At 33.1% G+C, this 23,516-nt stretch overlaps 3 protein-coding genes across 3 annotated transcripts; 2 read left to right on the plus strand and 1 right to left on the minus strand.

Moving 5' to 3' along the window:
- The first annotated feature begins 570 nt into the window (after nt 1-570).
- LOC129808258 (uncharacterized) lies at nt 571-1,763 on the plus strand. The gene is made up of 2 exons (XM_055858093.1): nt 571-609; nt 696-1,763. The coding sequence occupies exons 1-2, from the start codon at nt 595-597 to the stop codon at nt 1,638-1,640; spliced, it is 960 nt and encodes a 319-aa protein (XP_055714068.1). The 5' UTR covers nt 571-594; the 3' UTR covers nt 1,641-1,763.
- Nucleotides 1,764-8,132: 6,369 nt separating this feature from the next.
- On the plus strand, nt 8,133-12,670 carry LOC129808256 (uncharacterized). Its single transcript, XM_055858091.1, has 2 exons — nt 8,133-8,307; nt 8,729-12,670. The coding sequence occupies exons 1-2, from the start codon at nt 8,193-8,195 to the stop codon at nt 9,760-9,762; spliced, it is 1,149 nt and encodes a 382-aa protein (XP_055714066.1). The 5' UTR covers nt 8,133-8,192; the 3' UTR covers nt 9,763-12,670.
- Nucleotides 12,671-21,119: 8,449 nt separating this feature from the next.
- On the minus strand, nt 21,120-22,242 carry LOC129808257 (uncharacterized). The gene is made up of 2 exons (XM_055858092.1): nt 22,197-22,242; nt 21,120-22,107 (listed from the first exon to the last, which is right to left on the minus strand). The coding sequence occupies exons 1-2, from the start codon at nt 22,203-22,205 to the stop codon at nt 21,148-21,150; spliced, it is 969 nt and encodes a 322-aa protein (XP_055714067.1). The 5' UTR covers nt 22,206-22,242; the 3' UTR covers nt 21,120-21,147.
- Nucleotides 22,243-23,516: the final 1,274 nt, after the last annotated feature.

Here is a 23,516-nt window from a genome sequence, read left to right on the forward strand (position 1 = left end):
ACATCTAAAAAGTGAAAAGTTTTTAGCATTATAAGATACCTTACCGAATGGAGGGATAAATATACTAATTTTTTGTTTTAATACATTTTTTCCTCGGAACACTGTGAGCTGAGTCCGAGATCAATTTAGGAAATTGGCTTCAAATTGCTCCATATAATAAGGCCAACTTGCCAGGCGCTTGAAATTAGAAATCCTTTTACATAAGTTTTTCATAAAACCCATCCTCAAGTGGCCGACATAGGACACTTTACCTTACAAAACTGACAAAAATCACAGAAAAATTTCAAAATTTTCTGAACCAAATTTGTACATCCAAGACAAACTGTATATTACAAACGAACATGAAATTTCATGAGGTCATAATACAGAAATACTCAGTCAATAATTCAATATTAGCAAATGAAGTGGTGATTTTGCGTTGTTGAGTAAAATGATAATCATAGAAATAAACTTTGTCAACCGGTCGTGATGAAAATTAAATATTGAATAATGATGTTTGTTAAAAAAAAAGAATAAATTCTGATAAAAATGTGTATGCATAATTCTTTTCTTTTCATTTTACAAGTGAGTGTCAAAAGTTAAGGTGTTTTGAAGATGATCGATTTAAGAGTAATGTTGAAATTTATAATTGCATATATTCTACTATATCTAACGACATCATTCCCACAATTTTTTTTTTCATTTTATTTTACTAGATATTTTTGTGGTTGGCTAGTTTAGTGTTCTTGGGACCTATATCTTCATTGTCGCCTAAGGATGTGGATTGGTGCGAAATTGAAAAGTATCATTGCAAAAACGCTCATCATGTTGCATGTTTAGACCCAAAAACCGACGATAATTTTTTCCCTTCTGTAAAATTAATTGATTCAACCGAAGAATTTAAGCAGAAACTACTGAAACAGATAAATGATAATCGAAATGAACTTGCTGCAGGAACGTTTCCGGGTATCCCATATCAAGCGTCAAGAATGATGAAGGTAGATTGGAGTGAAACTATGGAATATTTATCACGAGCTGAATTACAGAGACGCAATTCGTCAAATTATTGCCGAATATCAAGCAATGGAGCATTGGATGATACTGTTGAAACATTTTCTGCAAAGCTTCCAAATCTCTTTATTAGTAATAAAAATCAACTTGATAGTTTTTTCGATTACTTCATTAGCCTTATATTTTACTCAGTGTTTGCGCGGACTAAAATCCAAAAATATAATTTAGTAGATATAAAAGCGAATACTGTAGAATTGTATAAACTTTTTGAAAATAATACTGTTAACGGAGCATCTTTCACTGACCAATATCTATATGGAATAGGTTGTGCCTTTTCAATTCTACCTTCTTTTGAAGATTCTCCAAATAGAACCGACAATGATCAAGAGCTGAATTCTAAATTTCTTTGTACACTTCAGCACAGATTCAATTACAATTATACATATAAAATTGGTCCACCTTGCTCTGAGTGTAATTTACTGAAAATGCGCTGTAGTAAGTATTACCCAAATCTTTGCGAGAAATACGATGAAGAATCTGAAAAAGTAGATATTCACAGTAAAATTGGAAGTGGATCACTGGCCAATAAAACTTTCGGAGTATTAATTATTTTGCTGAGTGGTTTTGTAATTCATCACGGTATAAACTGATCGTGATTACTAAACTTTTGGGAATTTAAGAATTTTCCAACACAGAAGACACAATTCATGTATTATTATAAATTGACAATAATAGGGTCATCCCTTTTACAATTGTGAAAGAAAAAAAATATTTAAAAAAATCAATATAACAGAAGAGAAAAGAAATTAACAAAGAATGAATCAAAATACAAAAATATAAAAAACTATAAAATACAAAAATTAAAAATAATAAAAATAAAAAAATAAAAATAAATATAAAATAATATGTAATTGATTGTAAAAAATTAAAAAAAAAGATCAAATTGAACATTATGACTTTGTTTTTAATTAGGAGAAAGGTTCATAATTCTGTCCAGTTTCTTATTCTGGACACTTTGAGGATAAAATTGGACACTAAGAATAAATTGATTAAAATGATGGATTTTTATTCCAATATTTGATGAATAATGAATTCTATCTAAATATTTGTTCTTTTTGGAAGATTTTAACACTAAATACGTTAAATTTTGAATATGATTTGAGTTAAAATTGCTTTGTTGGAAATTCAGTATGAGCAATTGCTTACGAGAAATATGACAGAATTTTGTCTTTACTTCAGTCTTATTTAGCTGTGGTGAAGTACTAACAATGTTTCTTCGCTTTTTTTGAGTAATATTATTGAATATTCATTGAATATTGTGTTGATTCCCGTTAGTAGTGATTTGCACATTTTACCTGAAGTGAGATTGGCCTTGCGAATTAGATTTTTCGTGTGAGAAATTGAAAATTTTTTAAGACATTGACCATTGAGGTACTCCTTATTTTGGACAGGTATTTTTCTCACGAAATTTCGTGAAGTTTTAGCTTTTGTGATGATTAGGTTGGACAAATGCCTGGAGAAACAAAGGAGCATCATCTCTACGAAAGAGATGTAGCGAGAAATGCCTTGAAAGACTCCCGGAAAGGCCAGGGAATGCACAAATCCGAGCGTACTAGCAGTACCAAAGTCAATTCACTTTAATGAATGATATGGAAAGTTTCCGGGCTTCTGTGACATTCTACGTTTCCCTTACATGAACAGGAAGAGGACTTGGTAAGATTGGTTCATCAAATGAAGAACAATGGGCATCCTGTTCAGGCAAATTAGCTGTCCAAATTTACAGTAAAGTTGTCCAAATTAATAACCAAGTTGTCCACAATAAGAGTCAAATTCACCTCTACATATCAATTCATTTTTAAACGTATTAAGACTAACTTTTGTAAAAAACAAAGACAATAAACCCATGCCAAGTTTCTAAGCAACTCTTCTGAAAAAAGAGTAACAAAAAAATCAATTAGTATTGAAAATACCGTACTTCAAACTTGGAACATCGATGATTATAAGCAGACTGTCCAAAATTATGAGCCTTTACCCTACCTATATTAAATTATTTTACTCTGAGATCCTGGATTTTAAAAATCTATAGGGGGAAGTGGGGCACCTTTGAAATTGGGATTTTTCTCCTATGTTTAAATGCAACTTAGCCGTATCATAATCTAATTTAGCTTTTCAATCTGTTCGTGCAACTAAATTATATCACGATAAGGCTCAATTTTATTTAAAAATAGGTAAAAAATCGCAATTTCAAAGGTACCCCACTTCCCCCTATTATATAATTAACCTAATAAAGAAGAGAAAATTATTTTCCTGTTGCTTCTGACTCTGTCAAATAATTTGGCCATCGCAGACCGATTGACTGGGTTAATAATAATTCTAGGTCACCTAACACTTTGAAATATGTGGGACATGTTTGATGTCATGAGGAGCATCAATGAGGAGCATCAATTTGATCAGAAATCCATCAAAATGACACATTTTTAGCTAATCACACTTTTTGCAACGTCCGTTGAGCAAATTGGATTACGAAAAAAAAATAACTGATGGATTTTCGGAGTGTAGCTTGAGGAGAAATGCTTCAAGTAATATCTGTCACGGTGCCGTATTTGTGCATTTGAAAATCAACCAGTAAAAACTGGACATGATTGATTGATTGACTGATTGATTGATTAGTGTAAATGAGGGTTTTAGCTGGTCGTCAATGTCACCGATTGATGCTGTCACAACAATCACTTCAATACAGACCAAACATAAATATTGTAGCAATATTTTGATGGGATAGGGAAACATTGCAGTGGGTGTGCCTAAATAATAAGATGAGTTCAATTTAATGTGAATTACCATCTTTAACACTTTTCCAATTATTCAAGATTTTGATTGACGTTAAATGTGTTGACATATTCCAATTAAATTTTATCGCTCATCAAATGGAAATAAAAAGGACTATTCCTCTGTGATGGAGACTTTCATCACATCAGAGTTTATACAGGGAAAAATTGTTGAAAATTTCACGATTCTTTGACAACGCAGTTTCACGGCATTTGTCTGTGACTGATGTGTGTTCAATTTATAAATCGTTTGGAAATTAAAGTGTTGGAGTTTGGAGTGGTAGTGCTTCTGAAATTCTGCAAATGGGTAACATAAGTACAGAAAAAACGTCAGTTACTAACATCCCAAGAAGCAAAAAGGCAACAGAACAAGTAATATTAACTTCTTCCTTTGTATATTCCTTAATGCTCTTTAATTTAAAGGAATTGAGAAGTATTATAATATACAGAAGTATTTAATGAAATACCTTACTGTAAAGGGGGTAGTGTTAATTAGGACGTCAAGAGGGGTCTATACTTTTTTTTATTGTTTATATCGATTAAGCAGGGGTAGAATGATAACATTTCGACGTTATCTAATCGATAGTAACGATAAATCTATCTTTTAGATTAAGTGAAAGAATGAGACTGTTGATAAACATCCATGTTATTTACAGGAAGTGCAGATATCGCTTAAATTTTTGAGAATCGACAGTCGATACTATCGAAAAAAAGTTATCATGTCTCCCCAGATTTGCAAACGTTCGGACGAACATCCAAAACTTTTAAGTTTTGTCTACTTGTCTGTTTTACAATTTCGAATTTGCGAGAAAGATAAGAAAAAATTATGGACCGATCGCAATAAATAAAGGCTTATTACATTTACATTTATTGAAAAACAGTAGGGCATGCCCTCTTATACAAGAAAAGTGTACATAATAAAAGAGAAAAAAAGATCAAAATACAAATGAACGACAGAAAATAAAACGAATAAAAAAATAAAACGAAAAACAGATCTTAAATACTCCCAATTAATGACGCAAAACGATTCAGAAGCTCCTGCTTACGAGTTCGTGGGAGTTCATTCCAAAAAAATGACTCCCCCAACGAATAAAGACAATGCAGGATGCGACCCACCGATATCGGAATGAGCAGACACGAAGACCTCTTCGTGTCTGCTATTATCTTCAGCATTAAATTCTCTTCCAGTTGAACTAATAGAAAAATTGCTGAAGTCAACTTTTTATTTTTTACAGCATATTAAAGTCAAAATTTTGTCCCAAAAATGCATCTCTTTTCCAAAATCTTGAAAAAAAATGCCATTTCACGATTTTATTCGAGTTTTCTTCGTTTAAAAGCCTTATGAGTAAATTTGTAAAATTTTAAAAGATCCTCTTAGCATTAAAAATATGATTCAAACTTACGAGCTTAAGAAAATATTTTTGAAATTTGCTTATATCACTCCTTATTAAGTCATACCAGTCATACCCAAGGAGAATTTATTGCTATAAACGAGTAGAGATGTCTGGCATCTATATGTAAGTGATGGCGAAGATTTTGCAAATTCGTTCTATATAACAGTATAAAAGAGGCCCATATTCGGGAGAATGTTGAATTTTTACATCCGAAATATAACAATTTTATTTTATACATAATCACGTCATCGTGTACGGTAAAATGTATCGATTATGACTTAATAAAATATAATCACTCTGTAATGCCTACATTATAATTATCGACTGAAGAACTGTCATTTCTTTTTTTTAAGACTTGCTCAAATATTTTTCTCAAATGAATAATTATTATTTATCTTCACCAATTCAGTTAGATTTCCAGAGCCTCGTGCACTTTTATTGTGTATGAAAGTTTAATGCAACGACTGTTTTCCGTTAGTGGACACAATATTAGTGAACAAAATTCCATTCCTGATTTGAAATTCTCAGCGGAAAGTTACAAAATTAAAGAAAATAAAATTGAATGAATTTATCACTCTTTTCATCATATCATTTTTAAAGTTTATGAATATTAGGTTTTAACTGAGTTCAACAATACAATACAGCACTTTAAACACAATTCTGGATAATTATCGGCACACATCAATGTTTTGAGTAATATTTATTTTAAATTGTGTTTGGCATCACGTAATTTATGTAATATTCAACGCCATTAACCTTTTTTATTCCAATAAAATAAAATAAAGTTATTATAACGCGAAAAAGTAAGAAATATGGAAGAAAACACGTCTGTATATATTTTGGTTATTTTATTTACATTATCCCGTACATTGTATACAAAATATAGATTATTAATAACAATTCTATCACTACACAAAAAAATATCGAAACATTGAAGGATTATGTTTTTCATAAACTTTTTCTGAATTCTGGGCACTCTTTCTGCAGCTTGGTTTCACGACAATAATCAGAAAGTTGTCCTAACACTTGTATTTTCGTTATACTGCAATTAAAGAAAGAAAATGTTAGCTTTCACAAATAAAGTACTAATTCACAATTCTTCCATCAATTTTATACTTACTTTTTCGAATTTTATCTCTTCTCTCTATGTACTCAACTCTAATGCACACGCTGGGGCCCTTCAAGACTCTAATTTATGTTAAACACCACTTTTCACAAGTTTGTGCTCGAAGTTGAATTTCTGCTTAGTAAACAAAGCAGAATTTGACAATCTGGCAGCGTTATACAAAAAGAACACAAGTTATACACAACCTGTCTATTTTACGGAACAAATGTAACTAAAATATATCAGAACATAATGTTCATACAATTTCATGACATTATGTGAACATAACAGCAAAAATATGTAATATAAATGACTTTCTATATTTTCTACATAGATTTAGTCGTTTTTACTCAAAAATAGATTGTATTATGACTTGTTTATGGATTTAAAAACATCTAGTCGTAATTTTAAGGAGAAATACCAATATAACATATTAACTGGAATTTATCAAATAAAATGTATTATTGATATTAATAGAATATAATTGATATTTTCTACACATTTTTTAGTTAAGTTATTTTCCAGGCATACAATGCACATAATTTTCAGATATTATACTTCCAATGTGTTCAATTTTTTTGTAGAAATAGCACGATTACGTTAAAAGTATGTTAGTCACATTTAAGACACACATTATTTGGATAACAAATGTAGCTTGGATAGTAATAAGCCAATACATAGATTTAAAATAAGTCAAGTGGTGGATGTTTTAATAAAACATTTATAAGATTTTCTTCTAAAGGAGCCCACCCAAGAAACAATTTTTTCTTAATATAGTGTTGTAGAATTACTTAAGTACGGCATTATTGAACCAAAAATCTTTTTATTTGCTTATAGCGCTCTTGTTCCCATCATTGAGATTACTATAAGTAAAGAGTCGCACTCTTAAGGATCTTAAGAGCTTCTATAGGAATTTCTAGAGAAAATTCTCACTTTAAGTCTTTTAAAGGGCATTATAAGACTCGTTTAATACTTGGTTCTATAAGGCAGCTATTTTGCTTCTTGGGCACTGTTCTTTTTAGGTTGCGACCTCTAAAGGCTTTACTGATCAAGAAGTAGATTCATTCTATACGAAAATGTTTTATAGTTGTGTATTTTTTAAAGCTTGTAAAAGTATTTGTACCACACTTTTAAATGTGTTTTAAAATCTTAACAAGAAGAATCTCAAAAATGGTTTCATAGCGTACTTCAAGATTTCTAAAGGAGCAAAGCGAACAAAATATTTCTTGGGAATTACCATTTTAACTGTGGCAGTCTTTCTCTTTAACTCTCTTTTTTCCCTCCTCCATTTTTTCTTGCAAAAATAAAAAGGCTCCCTTGACAGGATGATAGACTGGCGGACAGATGAATTGGTAATTTCAGTTCATGTAGCATATATTTAGTTGGATTGATGATATTTCTCTTTTTCGCTGCAACAGAATGCACGAAGAGTTAGCCATCATGCGAACAAAGAGGCCAATTCCGACGAAAAAATTGGTCGTTCCACAAATAAAAGAAACGAAAACAGAAGTATCATCACCTTAATGAAAAACTCCCTTCAACACCATGTCGCAGCCGAAAAAGAATATTCTTGTAATCTGTTCCCTAACCGCAAAAGCGTCAAATGAAATACATTCGGATCGCAATAACACCAAAAGGCTTATAAAATTGTACTGTGCTCCTCTTCCTCGAGATCAAACTATGTAGTCCCTCTACTCTGTGCCGAATTTCACACGTTTCGTCGGTATTTTTTAAATTTCAAATTGAAATTGTAAAAAGTCTCCACAAAAATGTCGGCTCTCCACATTTGTTGGTGGAGACCCCTAGTGGCAATATTTCTGCCACGTCATCGTCATTCTTCTATTGTGTGCCGTGCGAGTAACACGTTTTTTCGGGAAAATGCGAGATCATCAGGAAAATCAGGAGTTCGAGAAGCGTCTTGGGAAATTGGAGAGGAAACTGAAGAAGTACAAACGCAAGGACAAGCGTTGGAAGAATAAACGCAGTCGTGGTGGTAGGTATTTTACAATAATTCTGCGAGTGTACTTCCAGAAGTTTCTAGAAGGTTCCATGAACCCACTGGGCCAAAGCTGCTTGTGTTTCATTAAACACTTATAAGAGTCATTACTCTTTTAAATGAGTCATTACTCATTTATTTTGCGCATTCTACCGACCGTGGGTTATCACTCACAGTGTGAAAGGGATTGATCTCAAAAGATTTTGTGTCTCCCTCCAATGGTGCATTGAAAGTGGGTTATACTCACTAAATTTGAGTCGTTACTCAAATTCACACAAGGTAGAAGTGGGTTATACTCACAAAAAACTGGTTATCACTAGTTAATCCCGGTTATACTGGGATTTGCGCAAAAAGCAGCTCATCAATGCACCCATCTTGTGAATTTCTTTGACACCCTATATTTGGCTTTGAACTACAGGGAGAAATCGCCCAGAACAGCGGAGCAGGGCCCATGAGAGCAGCGGGGAGAGTAGCAGAGACAGCAGCCGAGACAGCAGTCGAGACAGCAGGCGAGGCAGCGACTGGGATGGCAGTGCAGATGGTCGTGCTGAGACCAATTTTCAATCACGAGACAGGTCTAGGTCTCCGATTGTTGTCAGGAGTGAATCTCATTCACCTCCTGTCGAAAGATCCGATGATCTTCAAGAACCCCTTCAGATTGATGAGGTTCAAGGTTCTGGCAATGGCTCAAAAGATCAGATACCTTTGTCTGAGCAAGAAATCATGGATATTTTTGGTAAGAGGATTTATGGCGATCGCCAGTTCGCTCCGGAGATTATACCTGACCTGGCAATCCGCTGGGAAGAAATTATTGAGAAGGGTATTCCTGAGGAGTCTCTGAAGGAGCTTTTGTCAAAACACACTCCGCCCAAAAATTGCCCGAGATTTGAGCCGCCAGCTCTCAACAAACTCATTAAGGTTATCATGCCAGATGCCATTGTGGCAAGAGATGACAAGATTGTCAAGAGACAGCAAAAGATTACTTCTGCTTTGTCTGCTGTAGCCAAAGCTACAGTCAAGTTGTTGAGAGAGAAAAATATTCCTGTATGGAAAGAAATTATGGAGTCATTGATTGATGCAAGTAAATTGCTTGCTGATCTTCAACACGATGAGTCTGTAATTCGCAGAAATCTTCTGATTGGAAATGTGGATGTGTCTATGAGAGATACACTCCAATCAATGACAAGTGATGAATTCCTGTTTGGGAAAGATTTGGAGGAAACTGTTAAATCCACCAAATCCATGCAATCCACTGGAAAAGAGTTGAAGAAAAAAGAAATATCCAAGTCAAAAAACTGGAAGGCCCCGCCTCGCATACAGCAGAAGGGTTATGTGCAGACAGGCGGGTCATCGAAGTCATCGAGGAAGAATCAGCAACATCAACGTCAGCAGCAGCGACAGCAGAAATCCGAGAAATACAAAAACAGCAAGAAATCAACTCATCGACATTAGACAATGTAAGAAAGCCTGCAGGGCGCCTGCAGTTTTTCACTCATGCTTGGAGGGTCATAACCAAGGATCACGTAATTTTTTCTTGGTTAAAGGGGTACAGAATTCCTTTTAATTATTATGTTATTCAAAATAATCCTCCAGCAGAGAGTGTTTATACAACGTCTGAACGTTGTAATATTCAAGAGTTAATTGATCAGTTGATTTTAAAGGGTGCTGTAGAGAAGTGTTCGTATGTTGAAGAACACTTTATTTCCAAAATATTTTTAATACCTAAGTCTGATGGTTCAAATCGTTTTATCATCAATTTGAAACAACTTAATCAGTTCATAGATGCTCCACACTTTAAGATGGAGGACGGTAGGACCGTCATTAAGCTCATGTCAGAAAATTGTTACATGGCTTCCCTTGATATAAAAGATGCTTACTATCAAATACCAATTCATGAGTCACATAAAAAATATTTGCGATTTACATTCAATGGAGCACTTTACCAATTTACTTGCCTACCTTTTGGGTTAAATACTGCTCCTTATGTTTTCACGAAAGTTATGAAACCCGTAGCTTCATTTTTACGTCAACAGGGAGTTACTCTGGTAGTCTATTTAGACGATATATGGATAATGGGCAAGTCTCTTACTGACTGTGAAAAGAATGTAAACCTGACAGAAAATCTTTTGAAAACGTTGGGATTCATAATTAATTATGACAAGAGCCAATTGAAACCTTCATGTATTTGTCGTTTTTTGGGGTTTATCTATAATTCATTAAATATGACTGTAGAATTGCCGGAAGCCAAGAAGACAAAGATACGATGCCTGGTCCAACAATTTGAAATTAATCATCAATATAAGATCCAAAAATTTGCTGAAATGCTTGGATTTTTAGTATCATGCTGTCCAGCAGTCAATTACGGTTTGGTATACACGAAGGCTTGTGAAAGATTAAAATTTCTGGCTCTTTTGAATAATAACGGAAACTATAATGGAAAATTGACAATAAACCAGGAAGTTATAGATGAGCTCACATGGTGGAAAACAGTTGGCTCTTCAAGCTTCAATCCGATTCGTTATCCTTACTATAATGTAGTGATATTCACGGATGCTTCCAAATCAGGCTGGGGGGCTGTTTGTGGAAATGAAAGTGCACATGGTGCATGGAAGGATCACGAAAAGGATTTAAGTATTAACTTCTTGGAATTGACCGCTGCATTTTTCGGTTTGAAATGTTTTGCCAATGATCTTAAAGATTGTCAAATCCTTCTTCGAATTGATAACACAACGGCGATTTCATATATCAATAGAATGGGTGGAGTTCAAATGAAGGATTTGAGTAATTTAGCAAAAAAGATATGGCGATGGTGCGAACAGAGAAATATTTTCATATTCGCATCATATATAACATCCGAAGAAAATGTTGAGGCTGATTTTGAATCGAGAAAGTTGGAATCTAATACGGAATTTGAGTTATCTGATGCGGGATTCCAAAAAATTGTCGGAAATTTTGGATATCCGGAAATAGATCTCTTTGCATCGCGTTCAAATGCGAAATGTCAAAGATATGTTTCTTGGAAAAGAGACCCGTATTCCATTGCAATTGATGCGTTCACAATTCCCTGGAAAACATATTTTTTCTATGCTTTTCCTCCATTCTCTATAATTCTTCGAGTCTTACAAAAGATTCAGTATGAGAAATCCGAAGGAATTATAATTGTACCTAATTGGCCTTCTCAGCCTTGGTACCCAATTTTTCAGTCAATGATCATTTCAGATATGATTTATTTATCAGCTGATACTTACATTAATCGTTTTATTAACAGAGAAACCAGTTTCTGGAGAAAGATTACCCTGGTTGCCGCGATTATATCAGGGAAAGCTGTGCATTAAAAGGGATTCCTAAGGAGTCTCACGACATCCTTTTGTCGTCATTGACGGAATCATCGTGGAAGCAATACGAAGTGGGCCTAAAGAAATGGTGGACATTTTGTTCCAACACAAAGATAAATCAATTTAACCCTACTGTTCCAGAGGTTTTGAAATTTTTAAGCGAAGAATATAGTAAAGGAGCAGGTTATGGTACACTTAACGTGTATCGTTCAGCATTAGCTTTATTAGCTGGACCATCATTAGGTCAAGATGATATTGTGAAGAGGTTTTTCAGGGGAGTTCGTAACGTAAGACCAAATAGACCCCGATATGATATAACATGGGACCCACAGATAGTGTTGGATTTTTACCGTCAATTGCCGCAAAATGTTGATCTTTCTCTAAAAGATTTATCAGAAAAACTCGTAATTTTGCTGGCTTTGGTTACGGGACATCGATTGCAGACATTCTCTCTGATGGAAGTGGATCAGATAAGAGAAATGTCCGATCACATTGAAGTAAGAATCCCGCGTAGAATTAAGACCTCCAAATCAAGTGAGCATCAACCAAATCTCATTCTTCCGTTTTACAATGATGATAAGACCATTTGTGTTGCATCAACCTTGAAATTGTATCTAGAGAAAACAAGGTTGATCCGTGGAGATGTAAAATCTCTTTTCATTTCATTCAGACGACCACATAAGGCTGTAGGGGCTCAAACTTTGAGCCATTGGATTAAGAACATTTTGATGAAGTGTAAGATTGATGTATCGATATTTTCTGGGTATTCTGCCCGACACGCCGCAACATCTGCGGCCAATAGACTTGGGGTAGATATTGAAATTATAAAGAAAACGGCTGGCTGGTCGAAAAAATCGCAAATATTTGCGAAGTTTTACAATCTACCGCTCGTCCATGAAAAGGACAGATTTGCTAAAGCTATCTTAAATAGAAAATAATGAATTATCCTTATGATGATCTCTTTACTGTTGTTAAAACAATTCTGAAGTCTCAAAATTGAAATAAATTTATAATTATGTACAGCCGTAACGTGCTTTGAACATCTACATAGTTTGATCTCGAGGAAGAGGAGCACAGTACAATTTAATGATTAAACGAACTTACCTAGTGAAGTTCAATCATAATTGTACGAAGCTCCTCTTCCGAGATGATCAAACCCCACCCTGAATATTCCCAGACTTCTTAGTATCAGTCATACCCATGTAAAATACGTTACGGCTATGCTTTGAAATAATGACGATGACGTGGCAGAAATATTGCCACTAGGGGTCTCCACCAACAAATGTGGAGAGCCGACATTTTTGTGGAGACTTTTTACAATTTCAATTTGAAATTTAAAAAATACCGACGAAACGTGTGAAATTCGGCACAGAGTAGAGGGACTACATAGTTTGATCATCTCGGAAGAGGAGCTTCGTACAATTATGATTGAACTTCACTAGGTAAGTTCGTTTAATCATTAAATTTTATACAATTGTAATTCAATATCATACAACGCACATGGTGAAGTCGGAGGCATAATATGCAAGAAAATAGTATAAGAAGTTGCAATAACAAGTACTTTAACCAATTGATACTCTGACTTAAAGTCACTCTCAGCATTCATGGTTACTTTTAACTGTGAAATACACCAATGTTAATTCCACTGCAAAATGTTTTGCTAAATGTTGAACAATTTGCAAGAAAAATTCATTGCAATATATTCAATGCAAATATCACTGCAAAAAAAATCACTAACAATTCCATAGAAATGTCTCGATGTCGAGATATACATAGAAATGTTGAAAATGTTTCTGTGCAAAAGGTGTTGCTAAATCTCCACCTCCGGGTTTTTAAGCTCCAGACAATATCTAACTATGACTCTAATTGACATCCCAAATATTGAAGATCTTCCTAAACTCCAACAACTTTAGTTCATGACTCTATTATTAGATGAAGAAGTGAAAACAAATTGTTATGAAAAAAAACGAAGTAAATATTGGCAATTGAACGTGAATTATAGGTGAAAATTGGAGGCTTTTGTGGAAAAAGAAATCAATGTTATTTCTTAATTTTACACCTCGTTACAGTGCTGCGTGTCGTAACCGAAAACCATGAAAATTTTCACGGAAAATTTGTGTTTAGAGCAATAAATCAATGGATTTACATATTCTCGACGACTTGATTAACGGAAATTCGTCATTAGCATAAATTGGTTATTTTAAATCATGTTGTGAGGTCATAAATAATAATTTTTTAGTTTTCATTTACTATTGTACTAACGATGTTATGAGATAGAGATTTTTAATATGTATTCTGAATCAATTCAATGACCTGTATTTAGAAGCCAAAACTTAAAAAAATAATTTAAGCACATTGTACTAAATATTATACTGAATAAAAATTCTGAATAGCATATTAGAAGCAAATAATTACATTACATGGGTTCTGGCTTTCAAAACACTCACTTTAATGATCATTTTGAACTCCAATTACTCGAAAATTTCACCAATATATCAATATCTGAATAAGCAATATCTGAATAATTCCACTGTATTATATAATATTTACGATAAAAATCTGTAATGCTTTGGCAGAGATCAAGAACTAAAACAGTCGATCGATTAAAATATTTGGATGTTCTCCAAAAGCATAAGAAAACACTTTTAAAAATAATTTTGATATGCTATAACCATAGGGGAGACTGGGGCAAAATGTCACAAAACGAATATTTTCTTTTTTACAATCTACCCGAGCGCCAAATAAATTTCGAATTAGCGCAGCTTTATAGCAAACTTACCGCTCTGCAATTTTGTGAAAGTCATTTTCCTCTATTTTGTAAGGAAATACATTTATTTAGTCGTTTTTTAAAAGGTAATATTGTGACCATTCTCACAAATACTGGGGCAAATAGTAACAGGCATGGGGCATTATTACATTTTGGTTCGCATTATTATGGGCTTCCGTAAATACTAAAAAATACCTAGATGACATATTTTCATAGGAAATTTATTCCCTCTATACCTTTGTAGTACACCGTTTTCTCAATCTTAACGACAAAAGTGCTTTTTAAGCTTTCTTAGAAAAAAAAACGCAAGGGTCTACAAATCGTTTGACCAATGCAAACAACAAGCGGAGACACATGGCATTGACGTTTCTTTTCGCCGTGAGACATCAAAAATTGCTTTGATTTTTATTACCTTTCGCTCCATAGCTTTTGTTACTTTTTACCCCAAGTGGTCGTTTTCAATTAAAAGATGTCTGGAGAAAAAAATCTTTGTAAAATTGTAAAATACGTAGCGGCTTTGTATTTAAAGAATCAAAATCATTTGGTTCATCAATTTTAAAAAATAAGTAGGTAATAACTGATATCTCCTACAAGGAAAATATTTCAAAAATAGGACAAAAAATTTCAAATTTTTTTTTATTTTCTAAATTTCTTGTTCGATTTCTAAGAAATTTACGACATTAAAGAGGGTCTCTGGAGGCTATCTATGGATAATAAATTGCAATCCGCTATCTTATTTATCTTAAGAGAATATTGAATTTTGAAATTTTCGATTTGTGACTTTTTGCCCCAGTCTCTCCTACTATTTAAGTAATTTAAATAATTTTATTAATACATTACAAAACATACTTATTACTGAATTGTAATAAATACAAACGAATAATTTCACTTGATTTTTCGTCTTTATATAAGAATTAATTTGAAATACAGTAAGACCTCGATAGAGTCAATCCCCGATAGAGTCAACAGCTATTTTTTTTACTCTACGGACTCCGATAGTGTCTACTTGGACCTAAATTGACTCCCATAGAGTCAAATTTTCTCTCATTATTGAACCAATAATAATGCATGATCTTATTATGATTTTTTTTTCAAAATAAAAAACTAGTATTTTTGTATGTCAATGTAAAGTTTTTAACACAACAAGAAAACATTTATGTTGATACGCGGTAATTTTTTAATTAAATTTGTATAGGGGGAGCTTTGAGCTGTAGAGCTAGATTGCTACACGATTTTTTCGCTTATTTCTAAATGAAGCTGGCCTTACAATTATTTTATTTACAGATCCACAATTATTTTGTATAATCAAATTATGACATTTTAAAACCTAGTTTCCTTTAGAAATTTGCGAAAAAATCGTATAACAACGTAGCCCCACAAACCAAAGTAGCCCCACCTCCCCCTATTAACCGAGTAATCATTTTCCAACAAAATAATTTTCTTTTCGTGATTTAAAGCTTTTTGACTAATTGAAAGTGCCCTTGTCTTTTCTTTTTTATTTTAAGATTTTTTTTATTAATTCTATGATCGCATTTTAATGAATTATTTTGTGCCACCATTAATTTGGAAATGAATAATATGATGGCACAAAAATAAAAAGGTAGAGGATGCTAGATTTTTTCAGTATAGCATAGTGAAATTTTTCTAAATTTTTTTCAAACTTGTTAAAGAACTCACTTGTTTAAAAAATGTTTATGATTAACGATCAGAAGAATTACCTTTCTAAAGTAAACGCGTAAATTTATTTTAAGTTACATTTTTAATTTAGAAGATTAGTAAGGGAAAAGCACCCCGGATCGGAATGTTAAGAGACATGCCCGATATTTAGTTGAAAATATAAGCCTCAAAATACTATTTGGTATTTTTGTGAATACTAATCGGTTTATTAGAGATCCATTTAACTATATCTGTGCATTTGAATTTTACATTTTTATAATAACTTAATAAAAAATAGGTGTAATTACAACTATGTACCCTGTACCTCAGATCGTCACGAATTTAATCAGGTGTCTCACGGAAAATTGATTTTATAAATTAAATCTGAGATAATGCATTACATTCTTGTAAGAGTTAAATGGTAAAAAGTAGCCAATAATTTTTAAAAATTAATTTGAATTGGTGAAACAATATGATAATAACCTGACGATCCGAGGAACACTGCCGATCTCTGGTGCTCTTCCCTTATCTCAAAAGAAAATTTGGATCAAAAACAAAAATAAGCAAGAGAAGATTAAAATTGGTTAGCAAAAACGATTAAAACTTCCTTCTTTTGTACATTTAAGATTTAAGTGCTGAATGGTTAAAGTTACTGACTTGGAGTCTTCGGACGACCCCCCATAAATCAACTTGAAGACAATTAATACGACCCTCATTTCCACTCCACCTCTCCCCTTCATGTACCAAAAAACTAGTATGACGTGATTTCCTGTAAAAATCACCGATTTTTTTTAAAAAGCGATTTTGGCTGTGCAGGGGAGGGATGGGGAGGAAATTAGGGTCATATTAATAATCCTCAAGTTGACTTATCAGGGAATCGGTCATCTGAAGACTCTAAGTCGATATCTATAACCATTTAGCGCCCATATTACAGATCATGAAGAAAATGAGAAAAATTGGCTTTTTTGCTCTTTTTGTGAAACTTTTATGTGAAAGTTATGGCATAACGTACGTTAATTGCATTAGAATTTTCAATAATTAAATATTTACAGGATTTCTTATAAAAAAAGTGAAAAAAGAAATCTTTAAGACATAATTTCCTCATCTTAACATAACATCGTGGATGGATCTTAATATTACCACATAAAAAGTAGTTTTTACTAATAATATAAAAATATTCCGTAAAATCATCCTTGATCTCCAACTTTTGCCAAAACATACAACTTTTTTGGGCCAGAGGCGTAGAATTTATAGGTAAATTAAATAAAATATTCTACTATCGTATTAAATTTGTCAATGATTTAGTACAAATACAAAATAGTACCTCTTTCTTTCGGACTCCAATAGAGTCAACAGGCCTGGAAATAATAGTTGACTTTATCAAGGTCCGACTATATCATAAATAGTACGAATATCAAAAATTTTCCTAACAGTGTATAGATTTCTTTAGTTCGGTGAGAGCCAAAATCGCAAAAGGGATGACAAAATCTGAAACGTCAATATTACGAATGGACGAGATCCCCAAAGAGAAAAAAAATTATACGGAGGTTGATAGGAGAATTTGCGATTTTGCCATTTAAGATTTCGTAATTTGACTTTCGAGATTTTGGCTTTCGGAATTTGGACCAGAGTACTAGTCATCCTGAAAGTAAACTAACAGCTTTATCCTTACCCGTTTTACAAAATTAATATGATCAATAAAATATCCAATAAACATTATTCGCTTATAAAACCACCTTAAGCGATATAATCTTGAGATAGTTGGTGAAAATGTTCAACCAGTAAAACCAAAGGCATTTGCTAGAGGGAAGAAATGTTGAGGGAATTTAAGGAGAATAATTTAAGTGGAAAAGCAATCTTCTTCCTCTTCATCTTCCTTTTTTTATCCCATCCTCAACCATTTGGCCCCCGGAGGCTTCCCATACTTTCGGCAAAAGCTCATCGAGTACGAAGTGCGACCATTTGGAATTAAGTGTAAAATAGAACGTGAAAATTTATGGTACCACTTAATGGGACGGTATATAGAAGCCTAATGTGCTCTAATAAATATTATACACATTTTCTGAGAACGTCTGGGAATGGTGCAAGGAGAGTAATGGATATAGCCCAAGATCCTAAATGTCCGGGACTGAAAATCCTCCTAGAAAAATATCTGGCAAGAAAAGTGGTGTTGGAAAAAGAAACGAAGGGGTGGCGAACTGTCGAAAACTGCACTTTCCGCCTCTGGATAACATTGTTTCTTCAGCATCACCAGACATTTTTGCCAACCTCCACAATGTTAACTCATCCTGTCGGACTTTTTATTGCTCCTAGAGAGCTACCATCCCCATGCACCCCACCAAACCCTTAAAGAAATAAAATACAACCTCGAACAGTGGCAAACATTTGTCAGCATGCACAGCAGGCATTACACTCTTTTCACCTCCTTTCACACATCTTCAACATTTTGCCTTCAACACCCATTCTTCCCCCCACAAATTTCCACTCTTGCACTTCGCCAAGAAAACACTCAATTTTTGGAGCATTCCTCGGGAAGTCGCTTTATGGTTATCACCACGTTTTTGTGGTCTGAAACTAATGGCTTACAATCTTGCTTATTGCTTCATTTTGATGGAAGTGCCCAAAGAAGTGAAAACAAACAGCTTCTTTTCCTACACATTTTTAAATAAATTTCCCTGATCAATCTACGATTTTTTTCTCATATTTAAGAAATTGTTCTACTGGTTTAAAAGTAAAGTAGGGGAGGGCTTTTAGGCTTCGTACACACTGAATTGACCGATCTGAGACAATATATTTTAATATTATTATATATTATAATATCTTCTTTGAGAGAAATCCGAAAAATTGAAAATAACATTCCGGAAATGTTTATTTTATCCTGCAATATTGGTCCGAAATCGGTGTATATATTATGCTTTTCAGGTGTATTAGGAGTTAAAGTTACTCTTTTTCATGTTAATTTTGCCCTTAAAAAGGTGTAAAATTAACATAAAAAATGTTGATATATGCTTACACCTATAAAGTGTTAAAATTATGAGGAAGAAAGGTTAATCGAACCCCCGCTTTTTTCTCAGTGGCCGAAATTTGGCACACTTACCCTACTGAAAAATTAAATTGTTTTAAAAATGTGGAGTATTCCTCAATCCGGCCATTTCAATTTAAGCGTTCTTCTACTCAGCCACTTTGGATTCCTAAAGTCAGCCAATAATTTTTCAAAGTTTAACAGCCTTTTTCAAAGGCTAAAACTTAAATAATAAAAAAGATAGAAAAACAATATGAAAATAATAATACAGAAAAAACAAAGAATTGTACGAGAAAATCTTTATTTCTTTTATTTGACACCTTTTAGTTCAAAAAGAATTCTATTCTGTGAGAGGCGGATTCAGCTCAAGATCTGCTGATCCTACACACATATGACACATGAAAGACACAGGAAAATTATGTTCTTGCTTTTTGTCTGCATTTACTACTGAAGGGACAGCCTGAAGGACCCCTTTTGCTGCTAATACTTGTAGCATTCGTACCACTTTTGATTTTTTTACTTTATTTTGGAATTTTTTACTTAGGGGAGACCGGGGCAGATTAGCCACGTATAGTATTAGATAGTGGTATCTTATAGTTTTCCTTGGAAGGAATATTAGGAAAACCACTCTTTATTCTAAATATATACTTCCCTTACTATTCATTGAAATATTTATCAGCCTCATACAAACATTTTTTGTACAAATTATACGCAATGAAAAAAACAATTTGGTGGCTAATGCTACCCCGGTCTCCCCTACGATTTTTAATTTTTAAACCTACCATTTTTGATCTTTTTACTTGCCAATTTGAATATTTTATTTAAAAAATGAATTTTTTATTTACCGTTTACCGGTATTGAAATTTCGAACCCGGCTGCATCGGTCCTCATCGGCAATGAACCGGTTAAGTACCGATTTTTGAATAATTTTACATCCCCAATAAGTTAAATTCCTTAAAAACACGTTTTTTGGTTTTTCTCAAAATTGGTCCATGCTTTTTCAATGATTTTTGGATATGTTTTAGAGCTAGTCCAGGCGCACATTTCACCCAAACATTATGACCGGAAAATTCGCCATTTTTAATTATTGAAAGTCAAAGGTCAACCATTTTGGAATGTTAATTTTTCAACCTAGATTAAATTTGAGTTTTTTTGGAAAGGTATTGAAATTTCGAATCCGGCTGCATCGGTCTCCATCGGTAATGAACCGGTTAAGTACTGATATTTGGATAATTTTTCATCCCCTATAAATAAAATCCCCTACAAAAAGTTTTTTCGGTTTTTCTCAAAATTGGCCCAAGGTTTTTCAATAATTTGTGGATATGTTTTAGGGCTAGTCCAGGCGAACATTTCGCCCAAATATACCTATGATGCCTATGATCGGAAAATTCGCCATTTTGATTTATTGAAAGTTAAAAGTCAACCACTTTGGAAGGCTCATTTTTCACCCCATTTGGTTAAATTTTGATTTTTTGGAGAGGTATTGCAATTTCAAATCCGACTGCATCAGTCTTCATCGGTAATCAACCGGTTAAGTACCGATTTTTTTTATTTTGGAATGCTTTTGTGATTTATGAATCAATTTGATCTCTAGAAGGCCAGTAAGGACCAAAAATCATGCGAAAAAATAATTCAGATTGAGCTCTATCGCGTGAGATCGAGCATTCCGCAAAGCTGGGACGCTTTGCCATCTCTTTTTTAATGTTTTATGTTCAATTTCATTTATATTCTCAGTAATTTGTGTTATTTATAAAATAATTGAACTTATGAAGATATAAAACTCTACAAATATTATTATAAAATTACACAAATTGAATAAATAATTTCATCGGCCGACTTGAAGGACCCATAGTGACCGACTTGTGGAGAGGCCGACGACTAGAGGATACTTTACCTTAATTATAATATAAAAAGAAATACCATTTAATTTTGTTGCACTTGAAATACACAAAGAGCAGTTAAAGCAAATGGTTTATTTTTATAATTATGGATAAGAACATCAAAATTGTGTTGAGAAAGGAAGTCTGTGTATGATAAGTTATTTCACAATTTATTCACTATTTTTCGAAAAATACATCCGGTTGATAAGTATTCTGTTTGCTGCGACAAATAAAATGATAAAAAAATACAACTATTAAAGCACACACTGAGCCAATGGCAAAAATGAGAATTATTATCAAATATTTAGAATTTTCTTTGTCTTGGGGTTTTTCACATAAATTTGGATAATCAGTACTACAATTCAACCCCTCCAAATTGCACTCTGAACATGGTTGACCTATTTTAATCGCATGATCATCTTTATATTTGTACTGCAAGGTACAGCAAAACTTGGCTGTTCTTTTGTCCGTTTCATTTGAATAGGTGAGCATAGAAGAAATTGCACAACCCATGCGATGCAAATTTTGATCAGCAAATCGAACTCCATAGTTGTAATCATCGTCAGTGAGTTCATACAATTGTACATGACCAGATTGTACTTCAAGCTTGAATTCTAATACTTTTATTCGATCTTGCAAAACTTTGAATCCGGATGCAATGATGCCATTGAAATATTTATCAATTACGTTGAATGAGAGCTCAGTCTCATTTATTGAGTCAGTATAAATTGAGTAATATCCCCGCACAATGTCATCTACTCCGGTATCTTCTACTTGTCGGCAGTATTCAGATGATTTACATCTTTGTAGTTCAATTTGTGATAAATATTCCATAGTTTCACTCCATTCTACCTTCATCATTCTTGACGCTTGATATGGGATACCTGGAAGTAGTCCTGCTGATAGTCGATTTCGATTTTCATTCATTCGATTGAGTAATTTTTGCTTATCTTCTTGGGCCAAGTCAATCAATTTAACTGTTGGACAAAATTTATCGTCTGTTTTCGGATCGAAACATGCAACATGATTCTGATTTTTGCAGTATTTCCTTTCTACACTGCACCAATCGACATCTTTAGGCGATATTGAATTGATACTTTTCGCAAAGACTGCCACATAAATAATCCAGAAGTTAATCTAACAAAATAATAAAAATTATCACTAGAAAATAAATTCGATAGTGTATAATTATTTAAATAGAGTCAGAAAAATTAAGTTAAATTTACACTGAACATTTTGTTTATTGCACCATTCTCCTGAGAGACTTCAACTTTGAATGGAAACCTTATCAAACAAACGGTTTTTAAATGCTTTACTTAAGTATGTAATTATATTTTTTCTGCATCTTCTGGATTATCAAACTTAATGTAAATGATGTCACTACGTACTTCCCAACATGCTTATTTTATTTTTGTGAGAATCATTTCCTTTTCCCCTGTTTTATATCTTTACTTGAAAAAAACTCAGAACATAATATTCTTTAAACTAAATTGTGAACACTTATTGTTAAATTTTATATGTTGGACTACAAGATATAAGATTGAAGTTTCATTTCAAAATTCATAACATAGATATTGATGGATATGTTCTGATAATAAACATTTGAAAAAATCTAAGTTAACTCTTTCGCGTCCATAGGGTCATATATGACCCGGGGAAAAAAGTTTCTTTTTGGCTATTTACATTAATTGAAATCTAACTGGAGTCTTGAGAAAATGAGCCAAGGATCTTACATCCTTCTATTATGATGTCGTGCACGAACAGATAGATTTCAATTAATGTAAATACCCAAAAAAAAAACTTTTCCCCGAGTCATGACATTACCCTATGGACGCGAAAGAGTTAAGGGAATATTTTTTTATGTAATTCTAAATATGTTTTTTTTTGTTTCCAGGTAAAAGAAAGAAGAAATAGTAGGGCAAAACTTGGAAAGCGGGACAGTTTGGAAAGTGGAACCAAGCAGTGTGTAATGTGAGACACCTCCTACAAAACTTTACAATAAATCAACTAATTATTTTAATTTTTGATCAAGAGGTTATTGATCTTAATTCAGTGATTATTTGAGAAGTTAAAAATGCAAAGAATGATTTACAATAAGAATCTGAAAAATGTATTGTATGCGTGATATTCGTTATAGAAGTTGATAAAAAATAGTAAGTAGTAACTGGACTGGAAAACCTAGAGAAAGACAAAGTGGAAAAGGATCTGAACGGTTTGGTGTTGAAATAGACTAAAAAGTTGCATCCTTTTATAAAGGTATGCTGATCAGCGCGGAGCGTCTATGCGAAATTTGCAGAACCTCATTTTGGTTTTATGTCCAAGAAGTTCTTGGAATTAGGATGCCTCAAGTGTCACTCGGAGATAAAGAAGAGAAAAGAACAACCATCCAATGTGCAAGTATTGCGCAGAAAAAACTTTGATTTGATTTTCTACATATTCCATATAATCTTTCATCATAAAAATCACTATGTCCATTTTTCCAAAAAGTTTTGTCCCACTTTCCAAAATTTTGTCCATCTTATTAAAATGTATTGTTTTCTAGTTTG

The sequence above is a fragment of the Phlebotomus papatasi genome, chromosome 3 (assembly GCF_024763615.1).
Source record: "Phlebotomus papatasi isolate M1 chromosome 3, Ppap_2.1, whole genome shotgun sequence".
Classification (NCBI taxonomy): Eukaryota; Metazoa; Arthropoda; class Insecta; order Diptera; family Psychodidae; genus Phlebotomus; species Phlebotomus papatasi.

Excerpts from the sequence above, each read along its gene's own strand:
- LOC129808256 (XM_055858091.1), top strand. The coding sequence starts at position 8,193 with ATGCGAGATCATCAGGAAAATCAGGAGTTCGAGAAGCGTCTTGGGAAA. Across the intron at positions 8,308-8,728 it reads GAATAAACGCAGTCGTGGTG|GGAGAAATCGCCCAGAACAG; the intron begins GTAGGTATTTTA and ends TTTGAACTACAG.